This window comes from Miniopterus schreibersii, assembly GCF_964146895.1.
Source record: "Miniopterus schreibersii genome assembly, chromosome: 5".
In the NCBI taxonomy this organism is placed as follows: Eukaryota; Metazoa; Chordata; class Mammalia; order Chiroptera; family Miniopteridae; genus Miniopterus; species Miniopterus schreibersii.
Genome location: NC_138106.1, coordinates 19069222 through 19086538, shown reverse-complemented (window position 1 = coordinate 19086538; position 17317 = coordinate 19069222). Strand labels below are relative to the sequence as shown.

At 40.1% G+C, this 17317-nt stretch overlaps 1 protein-coding gene across 4 annotated transcripts in view; it reads left to right on the top strand.

The window, feature by feature from the left end:
- The window catches only part of VEPH1 (ventricular zone expressed PH domain containing 1), a 168259-nt gene that overhangs the window by 133368 nt on the left and 17574 nt on the right, over window positions 1-17317 (top strand). For all 4 annotated transcript variants that reach the window (XM_081139204.1, XM_081139203.1, XM_081139202.1 and 1 more), the window contains one exon: window positions 17147-17264. In XM_081139204.1, coding sequence (XP_080995330.1) covers window positions 17147-17264 — 118 coding nt within the window. The remainder of the gene's footprint in view (window positions 1-17146; window positions 17265-17317) is intronic.

Here is a 17317-nt window from a genome sequence, read left to right as displayed (position 1 = left end):
AAATCTTGAAAACATAATATTGAGTTTTAATAAGCAAGTTGCAAGAGTATGACATGCATAGTATGCTAGCTTGCATAAATTTTTTAAAGACACTAAGCAGCACTATGCATTATTTATGGGTACATGTACTTGTGATCAAAATATAGCATCATATTCAGACTCACCCCAAATTCGTGATGGCATTGTTTCTGGGTAACGAGGAAGTGGGGGAAAGAGGGAGAGAAATGTTGCTGAGGAGGAGATTAAGGAGATCTCAATTTCATCTGTAATTTTGTTTTTTAAAAATCAGACAAAACATGAGCACTTGTTAAGTTTGGCTGGCAAGTACATGGGTATTAGTTATATTGTCCATTGTACATGTTTGTCTTTCTTTTTTAAATTTAGTTAAACTTATAACTAATGCCTAAGAGTCTAGGCTTGATAGATTTGACTCCATAAAGTTTATAAAATCCAAAACCTGTCTATACAATAACATGAATGAAAATATGTGTAACAAGGATAAAAGATGAAGTTTAATATCCTTTAAATACTTAACTTCATTCAAATTAATAATCAGTGGGCCAAAGACATGAGCAAATAAGACTTGGAGTCCAGAAATAATATTCAGCCTCATTAGTAGTCAAGATATAAAAACAAATTAAAATAACGTGTCCCTTTTTAATTCATTTTTTAAAAGACAGTAATCAGTGCTGGCCAGATTAAGGGAGTTCAGGCATTCTCACACATTTCTAGTTGAAGTGTAAATTATTTCAACATTCCTAAAAAACAATTTAGCAATGCGGGTCAAGAGTCTAAAAAATACTCATATCCTTTAACACAGTGATTACACTTCTAGGAATTTGTTGAAATTATCTGAAATGTGTACAAAATTTAAGACACACATACCAAAAAAGCATGGTGGAGTGATTTGTAAACAGCCTAGATGTGTAAAGATGGGAGAATGAGAGTGTTTGATAGAAATATATAGATATAAGTATAGATATAGAGCTATATATAGAGATGGAAGAATTAAAGTAATATATCCATCTATATGGAAGAGTATTAAGGAACCATAAAAACCATGTTTATGGGAAATGTTTAATGACATGAAATAATACGTCAAATACCACATTGCAATATACAAAATTATTTATATAAAGATTATTTGGAGGATTGCCCACTAAAGCAACCAAAAGGAAATATACCAAAATGTTAGCAATGGTCAGCTCTGGCTGATGGGACTAGTATTTTCTAAATCTTCTCTAAGAAGTATGTATTTCTTTTATAACTATGGAGAAAATATTATTATAGAAGTGCCACTTTCAGTTATACTGTTTTGTGTAAGGAAATGTAAATGAGCAGCTTACTTAAAGAAGGAAAATTCCATTTTAAGATCATTTTCATTATAAAATAAAGATTTTTTAAAAGGGTAGAAAACTCATTGATTCATTTAAGAAATGGGGAGAATGGCTTCCATGGAGTAACTAGAGATACAATAAATATTTCCACCCTTCAGAGGGTGAGGCGCTCTGATCATCAGAGGACCAGACAGTTGACGAAGTCAGCTGGGGAATTGCTAAAGGACTGGAATTTGAGAGACAAGTCTCCTTTATTGACACACATGTTCCAGTTCCCAAAGCCTGGAGAAATTCCGTATGCCATAGAGATGAGGTCTCAAGACTATGCCCATTATGGTAACAAAAAAATTAAATTTGCTGCTGAAATAAAATGGGCCCCATCTGGCTAACATTTGGAGGTTTGTTTTCAGTCCACATTGCTGCAAACACACTTGACAGTTCCCAGGGTAATTGGCAGTTCTGCCCAAGCATAAATAAAACTAAAGCACCAATTGTGTGTGGAACAAAAGGAGACCTGATGCTCCCAAGGCTTAGATTTAGTGTTTTGAGATACACTGTTAATACAGTACTTTAATAAATAAATGCATAAGGAAGTAAATGAGAAATAGGCTTATTATACAAAGGCTGTTATCTATTCAAATTCTTATGAGATATTTAAGGCTACATGTGTGATGTGCGTGAGGAGTGCTGCAGGCCAGCCTCAAGGGAGAGCAGTGTGAATCATGCTGTTTGAGAAGGATTGGCTATGTTTAACTTCCCTTTCAGAGCAAGCTGAATGGGAATGGGGTAGATAAAATTTAGGTTTGGGATTTCAGAAGCTTAGGTGGGGGTGGAGATCTTGGGCTCTGTGCTCAGAACCAGGAAACTCTGATGGGCAGAATCTAAAAATCGAAGGTGAGGTAAAGAGATTAAAAGGATGTGTGAATAAGTGCCTATTCAAAGAAGCCAGGCCGAGGGGTAAACCCAGTGATTAAGGGGTGAACTCCAGGAGAATGCAAATCATGATGGAAACTGGAGGGGAGGGGGTTGGGAGGGCAGACTGAAGGTGGGATGTGGGTGCAGATGCAAACATCTGGGACACTCCCTGTGGAGAGCGAGCCAGTTGGGAGGATAGTGGGCATTAAAATACGGAGTCTGGGTTTTTAAAGAAAGAGGAAAATGGTTCCATGTAAAGAGAATGACATCAGCAATGACATGGAGGAGACCAAAAAAATCACAGTGAAGACGTGGTAAATGTGACCCTAAGTTCATTCATTCAGTTAAAAATATTTGGGGGAAATGCCTGCTCTATGCCAAGCACTGTGCAAAGGCCTGACTTACACAGTCATGCTCTACCCCGATGGAGATAGTAACGTACAGGTAAATAAATACGCAGTTCCACCCTGATACGTGCCTGAAGGAAGTGATGAAGGGAGCTTATGCTGGGTGGTCAGGGAAGGCGTCGCTGAGGTGGTGTCTGATTAGTTTTCCTGGCAAAGGGAACGTTTTGCACAGATCTTGAGATCAAAAACCAAAAAGAAAGAAACACTAAGAGAAGAAAAGCAAAACCTTGGCATATTAGAGCATTGTTCTCTGAATTTAAGTCACCTCAATGTTTATATTTATTTACCTATAAATTATAAACATGTATTATTATACTCATTTCTATTCTAAAACATGTTCAAAAATAGAAATTTTGAAAAATAAGATAAAAAATAAAGTGAAAGTTCTAATATCGTCTTCTTCCTACCTCACTATGGATGGTTGTGCCCACCCAGGAGGGAACTCACTCCCCTTCCACAGCGTTGGAAGAAGTAAAAGGATCAGAGCGGAGCCCAGTGAGCAAAGGGCAAGTGAGGAGTTCCTCTGGGGGGACTGACCTCTGGCCTTGCAAGCCGTAGCAAGGAGCTCAGATTTTATTGCAGTCTGTGGGAAGTCGCTAAAGAGTTTTGAGCAGCACACATTACCCAGCTTGTCTTCAAAGATCACTCAGTCTGCTGTGTGGAGACTAGATCAGAAGGGGGCAAAAGCAGAGTCAGGGAGATCATGAAGGAGACAATTGCTGACCCAGACGAGAGGAGAGAGGAGCTTAGACTGGATGATCCTAATCAGGATAGGATAAATGACACATCACTATAAGTTTTGGAGCTATCAGGACATAACAAGCTAAGGGGGGGGAAAGGGGGGAGGCTTTCAAACATCTTAGATTTAAAATACCTGTGAGGTGTTCCAGCGGGACTGTCTAGCAGGCAAATGTGAAGCGGTTTAGGACAGAATATAACTGAGGGCATCGTGGGCACAGAAGTGATGAAAGCCCTGGGGAGATTAAAGCAATCTGAAGGGAGTGTAGAGAGGAGAAAGACCCAGTTCAGGATTCAATCCAGAGAGCAGCTGAGAGACAAAAGAAACCCAGAAAGTGTAGAGGTCACAGATATTAAGAGAATGCCCAAGAAAGAGAAAGGGCATGGATGAGATTTGGCAGCCAGGTCAAGGAAGAAAAATACAGAAAAGTGTCCATCCCTTTGTGCAACTTCGGATGAGCAGTTTTAATGGAGTTTTAAGAGCAAGGTGCAAACAGGAGTCAGTGGAGAAATGCTGCAAAGGAAAAACTGAGGGAGGAAAGAGCACATGTAGAGAGCTGTTGTAAAAGCTTGGTGCTGAATGGGCTGGTAATGGAGGAAGTATGGAGATGGTTTATATGGAAACCCCAGAGCATGTTTGTAAGTTGTTGGGCTGATGCAATAGAGAGTGAAAATGGTAAGCAGATGAGGGGGAAAAGTCACTGCGTGCAGACCCAGATCAAGTAGTGGATTTGATGGAGGAAAGGTGAGTGAGTTCTTTTTGATGGCTTTTCATCTTTTTCAGTGAAATAAGAGGTGAGGCTATCAGCTGAAAGGGGGGTGGAAAAAGGAGGGGGAGAATGTGGGAGGTTTGAGGAAAGAGAAAGTCTGAAATGAAATTCTTAGAGAAAGGAGCCATGAACTTACTAGAGAAAAGTAGCAGGACAGTCAGGCAATGAGGAACATTTATTTGGAATCTGAGATGATAAATTTAAAGTAAAATAGAGATATGATTTGTCTCCAGCAGTGATCTGCTGTGCTTTTTTTTTTTTTTTTTTTTTTTTTGGTTCAGTGGTAATGAGATGGTAAAAGATTTCAAGGAGGTAGGGGAGATCCGTGTTTGAGAAGGTAGAGGGTAAAGATGCAGACCAAAAGGAAAGATTTAAAATGCTGACAAAGACTGTACACATAGGAAACCTGATTTGAGGAACAGAAGGATGCTCTTTCGAGCCCAGAAACAAGTTATTTTCTGAATGAAGAAGACGATGGATTTGTGCTGAGCATCTTTTCACAAGAACCTTCTACTTTTCCTCCCAGACCCAACAGATGCTCTGCTATTCCCCTTGGAAACAAGGACACAAGCTCATTTATCACAAGGCTGGCCAAGGCTAAGGCAGACAGCCGAGGCAGGGGAGAGAGGTGTGACCAGGGCCCTTTTCACCACGCTCCGTGCACAAGGCTTGCAGTGTGAGGTAGCACCCGGAGAGTATTAGCTTAAGCACGAGACGAATTTTTATCACAGTTTCTGCAGTATCAGTGGACTCACACTCCTCCACCATAGCCTCGTAATAGTTCATCTGGGATTAACATGATTAATGTAAGAGGAGAGGCTCGAAGGTGAAAAGAGTCCTTAAGAGTTAACACGTCTTCTGGAGACTTTTACAAGCACAATTTTTATTGATGACTTGGGACCACTGAGTATAGAAATGCAGCCAAAGTCTAAATTTTGCCTCCCAAAATACTGTCTCTACCTTCATTTGAATTCATTTTTCCCCTTAAGAGCTATACATTATAACAGTCTATAGGCCCCTCATTTGAACAACTCCTTACAGCTTATTATTTTAAGTGACTGCGTATGATTTTGTAAACACGTTGAACCTAAGTGACAGTTCCATTCACTATTGAAAGATTAAAAAGTTATTACCCTTACAGTTGGCTAATTGATACACACTATTATCTCCCTAACCACTCTCCACACATACTGTACGTTTGTTGTACATAAGCTTTTTTAAAGAAATTAAAACTGGCATAGAAATATTTTCTTGGTTTGTTTGAATCTTGGTTTATCACATATATCGTATTGTACTTCCTTCATGTTACACAGCCAGACTGTCCTATAATGAAGCATGTCAATTTTACTACTGTGGTGAACATTCCTTCACAGTCAGCCAGATGTTCTGCATCAGTCAAGGAAACTTAAAAAAAAAGACCAAAAAAAACTTTAGAAAATAGTTAACGAAATAACTCTATTCCTGGGGGAACAGAAGTATGCAGTTCCTCTGAAATGTCTGTCCTAATCCGACAGTGGTTTAGGTTCGTTTCTTAAATAATCAGTGCACAGGGAAATGTTTGTCTTTTTCCCTGAATGTGATCATGGATAGAGTGTGAATACTGCAAAACACTGGGCACTAAACTATTAAAATTAACAGCACCTCTTTTCAAGCAAAGTACAAGTGTGGTGGTTAGAAGCTTAGGATCTTGATTCAAATCCTGCCTCTACCACTTATCAGTTCTTTTAAGTCCTCTGTGTCTCATCTTCTTTACCTGCCAAGTGAGAAAATACTAGCACCCACTTCACAGAGATTTTATGAGATTTAGAAGATATGATACATGTAAAGTTCTTGGAACAGTGACTGGCACATAGTAAGTGTTTAATGAACGATAACTAATATTGCACCTCCTCCTCAAGAAGCCCCCAAACAAAATGAATGGCAAAGGTTCCATCTCTTGAGAATGAGCTTTATTTTCACAAGAGCTAAAAATGTATCCAGGCCCAGGTCTATCATAAAAGGAGACTATGCCAATGGAATAATAGTTTTCCAAGTTAAAAGCTGGGTTTCGCTAAAATAATGAAACATTTTCTTATGTGGCTTATGAATATACTCTAAAAACAATCCCAAAAGAGACTCCTCAAAATGTTTTGAGCAGAGGCTGTGTCACTAAAATGTGAGTAGTCCTTCAAGTTTAACAATCATTTCAAAATATAAATTCTGGGTTCTTAATCTAAAAAATCATAGTAATTTAAATTTCTCAATAGTAGACATACCAGGAAAGAGAACAGCAGCACTATTTGCTTTTACTCTCAGAACCCTGAGAGTTGCACGTAGATGGGCCGACCTTGGGTTCTAAGCACACAGTATCCTCGTGGAGGCCCTGAGGGATTAGAAGACTATGAAGTGATTTTTTTTAATTCAGTAAACAAACATTTCCTAGAGTCAACTTATTTTCAATACATTTTTGCACTTTATACTATTTTCAGTGTAATTTGGGGTTCCTATTGAAGACCAATCAGAAGGGAAGGGGCCTTTTTAAAAAAGTCCCCTGTCAAGTACAGTGCATAGACTCATTTGATGCCTCATTCCAGGGTCTGGAAGTTCCTTCTACGGTCCCCCTGCAGCCAGGCTGCTCATGCTGAAGGTGTGCCCCTTTCCCCACAATCTTTCACGGAGCTAATGGGAAGCACTAGAATACCCCCCACTCTAGTGCTGGTCTCGCTAAATAGTTCCCAGACCTGACGGCCTGCAGGACTCCCTAGAGAACTTATTCAAGTGCAAGTTTCCAGGGTCTCCGTGGATCTTGCAAATGGTGCTCACTGGGGTGAGCCTGGGACTCCGAAGTCTTTGACAAGTGATCCAGGTGATTCTGAGGCAGGATGTGTCATAAAATACTTTTACAGAAACACCAGAAGAGAGACAGAGGCAACTGGTATCCAGTTGACTTGGCTGAGTCACATTCCTCCACGGACGTGCTCTGGGAATCTGGAAAGTTGGTTGACCTCGCTGTAGCTCAGTCTTCATCAATAAACCGGGAACTAATCCAGCTGCCTCACAGGGTGGCTAGGAAGGGGAGATGAGACGATGCATTTAGTTAAACGCCCGGCAGAGCACCTGGCACGGAGTAAATGCCCCAAACAGCACCTATAAAACCATTACTTCATTAATTCTCAGGCTGAGGTTAAATCACCTGTTCAGTTTTCTCTTTTCTGGATTTGTAACAATTTAGATCTCTCTGTGGCTCTGCTCTGGATTTTTTTCCATTTTCAGCCCCTTCGTGAGAACTGAGTGCTATGGTCGTCTGATCGGCCGGGAGCCTCATTATAATCCTCTGTGTGTGTCTAATTATTCCCTAGGCCGGCGGCCTCCCCGCAGCTCCCATTCCGGCGGCTCACTAAGCGCCCCACCGCCCGCCTGGTTCCTCCCCACCCCTCCTCGCCCCCCTTTCCTGCTCCCCCTCTCAGTCCTCCCGTCTTTTTTGTGCGCATTTCTTTATCCCGAGCATCCAAGCCTCCCTCTCATGCTTGTCGTGGTCCCCTCCTTTCTGCACAGTCGTCGCTTCCTTCCCTTGTGAGCCTCACCGTGCCACCGTTCTTATCTCATTACCCGCGTCGCGCACGGTCCTCGCTCTCCACCCATGCCTTGCACTGCATCCTCTCTCTGCTTGTCGCAGCCTGCCCCTTCCACCCTCCCCACTTAATTCTTCCATTTATAAATCACATCGCATCCCTTTAAATGCCTTTATCATTACACCCATCCATTTATGCATCTCATTAGCCATTACCCATGCACATTTCTATGTGCGTTTCCATTTGTACATCTCATTATGGCCCATCAAACATGCACATGTCATCGTTCCCCTTTCAGACGCTCACATTGCATTACATCTTGTTATGTGTGCATCTCATTACATTCAGTATCCCGAGGTTTGACAACACGCTAACAAAAACAGGCAGATAAGTACGTTGCTTGCTTTTAGAAAATGAAATATGTTTCTCAGGCACCTAACATCAGTGTTTCCTAAACAAGTCATTCATTTCAAAAAGATTTACATTTATTTATCTAGCTAAGAGATAAAAAAAAAAAAAAGCCCTGTATTTTATATGTCTCAAGAAGAGCTTCTCAGTTTGCTTTGTTCAAATCATCATCATTGTCACTACTTTGTATTATTTCTCTACAGTTAGTGTAATTATCCATGAATTGATTTGGGGCAAAAACTCTCTGAAGGAGACAGTTTAGGGATCACTGTCATTTTACAGATTGAGGCCTGCATTGAAAACACTGAGAAATGAAGTATCTCCAAGAATTGCTGGTGAATGATGGTGGCAGGACACAAACTCAGATCTTCTGGCTCTGAAACCTACCTTCTTTACTCCATACCATTCTGCAGGGGGAAAAAAATCTTATTTCTAAGTGTTACTTCTGTCATTTATCCCATTCTGTACCAGTTATCTAAGATAGAACTTGATGTCAGCATGTTGTAGGTCTGGTTTGTTTTCTAAAATAAAACAATAGAACATAGTCCAAACACCTGGCTTATCTCTGTCTCCCAGCTTGAAGAGCTAGATTAAAAGAGGCCTTAATAGGGCACTCCCAACCCCCAACAGGAATAAATGCAAAAATCAAGAGAAAGACATAGTCCATTAGTGACCGTCACCCCAAGGCCAGCCTCTTACAGGTAAAAGAAAGGGTCTCCTCTACAAGGGATGTGAGGGGTACCAAGCAAGACCCCCCACATGCAGAATCTTTCCTCCTCACAGATGCTAACCCCAGCCAGTCTCTTTGCTTCACTGAACTGTGTTCTCTGCCTCACTTACATTTTTATGAAATTCAGAAATAACTGACAAATTCAGAAAAGTGAAGGACAATACTTGTTCCCTCCACAAGATAGAAGAGGTGCTTACATTTCTTCCATATCTACTTCAAATGTTTCTCTTTACAAACAGAAAGAAACAGTGGCAAATACTCTCCTGAGGTTGGTATGTATTAGTTCCATGAATGTTTTTGTACTATTGTTTTAAAATTTTACATGTGTGTTATTATATTTTGCATATCTTTTGCAATATGCTTTCTGAGCTTAAGATTATCTTTTAAAAATGTATCTGTTCATACTTGTAGCGTTAACTCATTCATTTTAGCATCTATAAAATTTTCCATTGTGGAAATAGGCCATAGAGTCCTTTATCTATTTCTCTACTGAGGGGTAGTTCAACTTATTACATCTGCCTTGATCACTATTGCTTCACCAATGCTTAGTGCTATGCTCTCTCTGTTGAACGACTAAATGAGACATTTGAAGCTCCCACATCATGGGAAGTAATGCCTTCTCCCTAAGCCCATGGTAGAGTTATGATAGTTTAATCCCCTTTGTAACTGCTCCAAGTAGTAAACACATCAGTAAAATAATAATTCTTAAAGGAAAACTAGACCCTGGCTAAATGTTGGCATGTACTAGTGTATTAAAATAATTGTACCTGAAAAGGGTGGTCTGATTCCCAGGACCTGGAATGCTTCTTATGATAGCAAAAGGCAATACAAATGGAGAGAAATGCAATGCTTGCTACAGAATTGTGGCTGATTTTCCCCATGGTGTAAGAAGCAAGGGTTTAAGAAGTCACTGGAGAGTGCTGCAAGCTCCTGATGCAATCAGACCAGTACTGCTGTGGTCAACAAAAAGATGGCCTCTTTCAGAAATGGGAAAGGGTCGTTGAATGGTAATTCTTTCAGAAACTTCGGAACCTAGACAGGCCTTCCATTATGATGTGGAATAGGAATTCTTCATGTTATGCTGGTGGGAATGTAAATTGGACAGCCATTTTGGAAAGCAATTTATCAGAAGCTAGTGAAGTTACGGATATGCATAATGTTACATTTGTAATGTCTCATGCAAATGAGGTTTCTGGAGCAAAGCAGATTGTTATTATTTCCAGTGAATCACCTCACCAGTTTCCCTTTGCCTCAGTTGTCTGGGGCAATGCTACAAGAACCACATAGCATCCTACACATCCTGCACTGTAGTTAGGGAACCCTGAAAGTATAAATCCGGATATTTAGATAAGGGATGGACAGCTGTACCCATTCTTCTGAAAGACAGGAAGAAAAATCTTTGCTCCTTGGGAAAGATCCTGGGTTCCTGCTCTTACCCTTTGGGATACACCTAAAACTCTCTAAGGGGAGAATAAGACTAGTGTCTCCAGCTTGAAAACCAGAGATGTGTCCAAATCCTGGGTCTCAGCCCCACTTTGAAAGGCAAACTCATACTTCTGGGAACAGAAATCTCTGTAGATGATCCCTCACTTCTAATCAATCATAAAGTAACTTTTTTAACCCAGGTCCCAAGTTGCAGTAAAATTTGCTCAGAAAACCCAAACTGTGCAGAAACGTAAAAATATTTCCTCTACAGCCTTACACCTACCTAGGATCCAGCAATTCCACTCCTGGATGGTTATTCCAAAAGAAAGTTCTTGCTCACGTCCACAGGGGGACATGTGTGAGGATGTCGATGATTGCCATGGTTCATGGAAGGGCGCAGGCGGAGGCACACCTGGGCCCATCGCTAAGGGAATGGTTAGGTAAAATGTGGTGGGTGGAGGATGCATGCTGTGAAGTCACTTTGCAGCAGTAGAGGCAACTAACTGACTACACATACGACACCCTGTAGAGACCTCCAGTGAAACAAGCAAGAAATAGACTGCAGTCTATGGCATAACATCATTTGGGAAAATGAAAATATTGTTCGTATTTTTCAAGAGTATATATCTGTTCAAAGACATATAGCAAACTCAAAAGAGTGAGAACTTATGTAAAGGGGAGGTGGGAGGAGCAGGGGTAAAGGGGAAAATATAAGACAAGAGAGGGACCTCACCCCCAACAGAATAACCTCCATAGCTGAGGAGCATGGTTATCTCACGAGTGGATTTCCAAAGGAAGAAAAAGAAAGCCCCTCCAATGAGCTCTCCCACATCAGCACCCTGAGGCCTAGGGCCACTTAGTAGTGCATAGTTGTACTAGATGCTCAATACCTGGTTGCTAAATGCATGTGGCCATCGTCAATTAGGAAAAAAAACCCAAAAACACACAATTCTTTGCTTTCCAATATGGAAGGAGACCATGTGGGGTGCTGACTCACTGCCAGCAGTGCTGGTGATTACGTTTTACTGCTGTCACCACTATAGAAATGTCAGCGTTTTCTTAACATTTTGAACACTGGTAATCTTTTGTCCTTGCTTGCACTTTGATTAAAAATATATATATTTTGCGGGTTTTAATGGGCTAAAAAAATTTTTTTAATTGTTTTTAGAAAAAAATTATCAAACATTTATGCAACTTCACTCAATGTGCCACCTTTATTTTCTACTCAATTCATATGCTTATATTAGCATTTCTATAAACTGCTTTATTTAAACTCTTGTCATGTTTAATGCCAACATTCTGTAATCACATGATTTTTTTCATGATCCTTAGATAAGTGAAAATTTGACTTTTTGAACCAAGTCAAATGTTCTATCACATTTGTCGGTTCTTAAATAAAAGGCTTCTTCAGAACTTTTCTCTGAAATGAAACAAAGACGAGTGCTTTCTTCCAGCCACTCGGAGCCAGACCCACAGTCAGAACTTCCAGGATTTGCCAAGAAGCAACTCAGCGCTTCCCAAAATACAGGTTCTCCAAGGATAGGAAGATAGTCAAGTCTATTTCATGATCTCCAGTAAAAGTAAGAAGCTTGCCATATTTACCTCATCTGTTCATGTGTGCCTAGAGTTATCCTACTAATTTGGGATAGAACAGGGGAGACAGTGAAACATAGCACATGTTGAATATTAAAACACACTGAGTTCTTCCAGATCAGCACCCTTGCTGCCTCTGCTTGAGTCTGTCTCCCACCTGTTGCCCCCTCCCACACAGCCCCGCCTTCTACCAAGTTTCAGAGAAGGCCCAGCGAGTTCAATTTTCACCCTTCCCCTCTCCCATATTGCACAATCTGGAATAATAACATCTCTGATTTTTAAGAATGGAATTTTTGCTCTTGCAAGAAATATTTTGTCATATGAAACCTTCTGTAGCAAAGTATGAACATAAGCTCATGAAGACTGACAAATCCCCCAAATATTAATTGAGAAAGATCAGCCAGCCCCACATCGGTTCCCAAGGGTGTAGTATTAATTTCCCAGTCAGTGCATATCAGGAAACCTGGGGGAGCTTGTTTAGAAATGCAGGTTCCCAGGCCTGAGCACAGGAATATAGGGGTAGGCTTCCAGGAGTGGAGCTTGTATCTGGTGTTTATGAAAAATTTCTCCGGGCTCCTATGCCAACACCTCTTGAGCACTAGTAATCTGGAAAAGCTGAGTTTGGGGAATATGAAGTCAGCATGCTGTATTGATGAAGTCAGACAAACATTCTTCTTCAGTTACGAACATTTTACTCTAAATCTTCTTTTATAAAATTAAATAAAATGAAGTCCTATAATATACATAGAGATGCAGGTACATATTTTTAAAAATAAATATTTTCTAAAAGAGCTTTATAGTCATAGTTGAATAGACATGAAAATTGAAAACCTAAATGCTACTGTTGATATAAATTTTAGAGGTAGAGTCTATGTGTCTAAATTAGTAAAAATTTATAAAAATGTATTGAACAGCTACTATCGGCAAAGTGCTACACTAAGTATTTTTAAAAGCTACAAAATAAATCAGTCTTCTTGCTAAGCAGCTTTAATCCAGGTGAGGGCCAAAAGATCTACACTAGAAGAAGCTCAATAACAATCACAACCAAGCACAAGTAATAGTGTATTCCAATTTTCCTCTGTGAGGAGCACTGTGAACCCAATGAATCACTTTCTCACTTGCTTTGAATAAAGACTGTCCCCTTCATCTATTTATTCTTGGTTCCTGACACCAATTGCTGTAAAAACTGTTATGAATTGAATTCAATGAAAATATTTTTCAGAAATTAAAATAAATTTAAAAATTAAATTGTAACATAAGTATTTTTAGAGTCCTTTTGTTAGTACATTCATTCAACATACAGTGTTTCTTATAAGTCACCACGCCTATACAATGTAAGACAATATAAATAATATAAAGATGAACAATATAAAGATGAATCATTAATTTTCTTCCCTCAATAGATTTATTTCATACTCTGGACTCCATGTAATTAGAATATGTACACTAGAAATGGCCATAAGAACATAAAGCCTTACTAGTATATAAAAATATTGGGGATTATTTAAAACAAAACAAAACAAAACTCTTGTTTGCGTTTCTTAAAACATACTTGAAGTATGTGCCTAGAGTTGATCCTATTAGCCATAGGCACACAGAGCACATAAGGCAATCCTATGTTCGTATCTGTGCAAAAATAACTTTAGAACATAATTTAAATGTGCCAGAATCCAAACTTCTTCCAGATGTATGCTTTCACTGATTTCTGGAAAATTGCTTCTCAGTACCCTCTCACAGTACATAGACCACATTATAACATCCAGAGGCCACTTTGCACTTTTATGGAATCCAGAGCGCTGACTCATGCTGTCACTGTCATCAAAATAATGTTGTAAATATCCTCTCATCTTTCCATGCTGCCTGGCTTATTTTTCCCCTAAGAGGCTTCACACGGGACTTTTTATATAGTTTCCTGAATTCCTGATCTCATTAATGATTTTTTTCTAAAACTAGAGGAACTCTCATTTAATCAGCTGCTTAAAACCATTATTTTCCCTCCAGGGACTTTTATCCCTCTTAAATTAGATGGTGTTTATTAGAAAAATCCTTCTTAATGGCATGCTTACTACGATTATATATTTTTTTCTATAAGTCAGCAGAAATAATTTGGACTTCAATATTCTTTGGGTTTTATTGAGGCCTGGTTTGGAGTGCACTTGGAAGAATGGGTCCCATCTAAGCAGAATCATTATTTTCATTGAGAATTGGCTGACAGGGTGACCTTCCCTTCCTCTTCAGGGCACAATCTCAGTATTGCTTTTCAGTCCTGCATAACAAATTACCACAAACCTAGCAACTTAAAACCGCACATATTTGTTATCTCACAGTTTCCTTGGGTCAGGAGTCTGCTCTTGGCTTAGTTGGGTCCTCTGCTCGTGATCTCAGAAGGCTACAAGATATTGTCCGGGCTGTGTTCTCATTTGGAGGCTTAAATGGAGAGGGTCTGCTTCCAGATTCATTCAGGTTCTTGGCAGAAACAATTAGCTGGCTTTGTAGGACCGAAGGCCAGAATCTCTTACTGGCTGTTGGCTGAAGGCTACCTTTATGTCCTAGAGGCCACCCACAGTTCCCTGCCATATGGCCCTGTCCAGGGGCAGTTCACAACATGGCAGCTTACTTCTTCAAGTCCAGGAGGAGAGTCCCCTTTGCATCTAGCAGGACAGGTCGGTGTGTGTGTGTGTTTGTGTGTTATGATAATCATGGGGTTGATATCCTATCACTTTTGCCATATTTTTGGTTAGAAGCAAGTCACTGATATCCCTCCCACACTTAAGGGGAGGGGATTATCCAAAGGGATGAACACCAGGAGATGGAAATTATTGAGGGGTTATCTAGGGTCTGTCCACTACAATCCCATGGAAATGAAATTCTCAGGGAGTGACTCTACTTAGATATGAATGATTTTTATTACTCTTCCAGAGTCTAGCTGTCTTAAAGGAAGTTTATAATTCTCTAAACAAGTCTCAACACACACACAGAGAAAGGAAGCCATATAGAAATCCGTGGGCAAGGCCTGGGGAAGCTACAGGACCCAAGAGAGTAAAGAAGATTATGTCAGAGAAATAATGACCTCAAGCTTTTAAGAAGTCGAATTTTAAAAAATTTAGGCATCACTAGTTGGTTTGTGTTTGCTTGTTTTGTGGTTTATTTTGCTTTGATTTCCCACCAATATTTCGAACTCCCTGTGTTTCCTCTGTCTCTCTATTCAAGTTGGCTCTTGTTGCCGACTTCACCAGTTTCCAGAACTACTGTCATCTTCTCCCCTCGGGTCCCTCTGCGCAACACCTAAGTTCTCTGAAGGAGGATTTGTAACCACCTGCTTTGGACCTCAGAATGTGAGCACTGCGATGGAGCTCGCCATCTGCCTCAAACTTTTTAAGTAACTCTTTATCAAGACAAACCTGGGACATTTCTGGTCTCAGAACAGGAAAAATAAAGGAACGCTTAAGTATTAGTTTAGTACTTGGTTTGCTAGCACTGTTTGTGGAGAATGAAAAATTGAACTTTAATTGTGTGCAAAACAGGGAAGTGATTTGCACGCCAACGGCCAAGTACAGACTTCAGAGACTTAGCAGTTTGAAACTGTTATTTATGAACATCTGCTTTTCCCCCATAAATTTTAATATGGACTTCATCCTTTGAAACCTATAAAACTCCCAGGTGCTTCTTCAGTCTTTATCTTGGGAACATGGTTTAAAAAATAAAAAAATAAAAAAATTTAAGCCTCCTTTTTTTCATTAAACACATTTGAAATCACTTTTGTTGAAATGACATTCTGTATATTCTGTGCCTGATGGAATGCCTAAAATATGGTATTAAATGTTAGCAACTCGAAATGCTGTGTTCAGCATGTGGAGCCTCCAGAACATCCAATCCAAGCACACGAGCTGTAATAGCCTTAATAAAGAATATTTGAAGAGCATTCACTTCTAGTCCCAGTTTATGCCTTCCATTATTCCACATGTATTTATTTAATGTTTGCTTATGTGACAGGCACTTTTAGGTGCTGAGGTTACAACAGCCAACACAACAGACAAAACCCCTGCCCTCGATGGGTTTATGTTCCAGTGAGTATACATGTTCTCTAAAAAGAAGTCCCTTTAAAATTCTCATAATACCATTTGTACAGTCCACCCACAAACTTTGCACTGGCCTGCAAAGCAATGATATTAATCCATTCCTGATGTTGGACTAGACTCTGGGGATACAACTGTGAACAAGGTAGATATATTTCTGCCCTCAAGGAGCTCAGAGTCCAGCATAGTTCTCACTTCTGTCAAGAAATGTGGGCCTGGGAAACCAGAACTTTGGGGTAGAATGTGGGTAGCCTCTTAACCATGCTCTATTTTATATCCATCATAAGCAGTCCATCCCTCAGCTCTTAGACATACTAGGAGCTGTTACTCTAGTTACAAGATAAGAGTGTGTGGACCAGAGGAAAGGAAATAAAATCACAGCTCAACAGAGGACAAACACATAAGTTGCCCGGGCACATGCAAGGCTAGCAAGGACATTAAATCCCTCTTAGGAAAGCAACCTTTTAAGAATGCAATTCTGGCCACCCTGTAGCAGGGGAGGCAATCATTTACATAATAGGAAAGCCTCAGGAGGACAGTAGTGCTATTTAATTTGGTTAGGCTAATAGTTTTCCATCCATTTACAGTGTAATGGAACCTCTCTCCTCTGCCTCTTAAATAAGAACACATTGGCACAGTGCCACAGGGCACATAAAACATGGGCAGTCTTCTTGGTGTGTCAATTCTACTCAACCATTTGGAGGGGGGGGAAGTTAACTAATTTACTGATAACTAATTTAAGACATTATTTTCCATTAAAACCAATAGAGCCATATTAGGGAATGGAATGTAAAAATTTGCATACACTTTTAAAATAAAGCATGGAGCTAAAACAATAATGGAGCCAAGGGTTGAAGGATTAAGCTCTTCTCCATATTTCCCACCAGCTCTCTGCAAAACCAACCTAATAAAAATATCTTTTTGATATAGATCATTGATTCTCAAGTTCACATCAAGGGTACCTAAAAGACATATCCCCCAACAGCATTCCTCTCAACCATGCTGCCACTTGGATATCCCTTCTTTTTAGAAATTCTGGTGCTGCATCTAGATGTGATAAAATTCTGGTTACTTCAGGCTCTGACCCCTCACCACCTCCCCTGGCACCCAGCCCTGGGGCCCGTGCTCACTGCCGTCTGCATTTAAGACACTCTTAGATCAGCTTATGTTCCCTGTGCTTTGTGTTCCCGAAACAGGATCTGGACCAGGTACAGCTCCATCTGGAAGAAGTGAGGTTCTTTGACGTGTTTGGCTTCAGCGAAGCAGCAGGAGCGTGGCAATGCTTCATGTGCAACAACCCTGAAAAAGCAACCGGTGAGAGACACCCCCGTTACTACTACGAATCACAGATGCCCCTGGGACTGGCA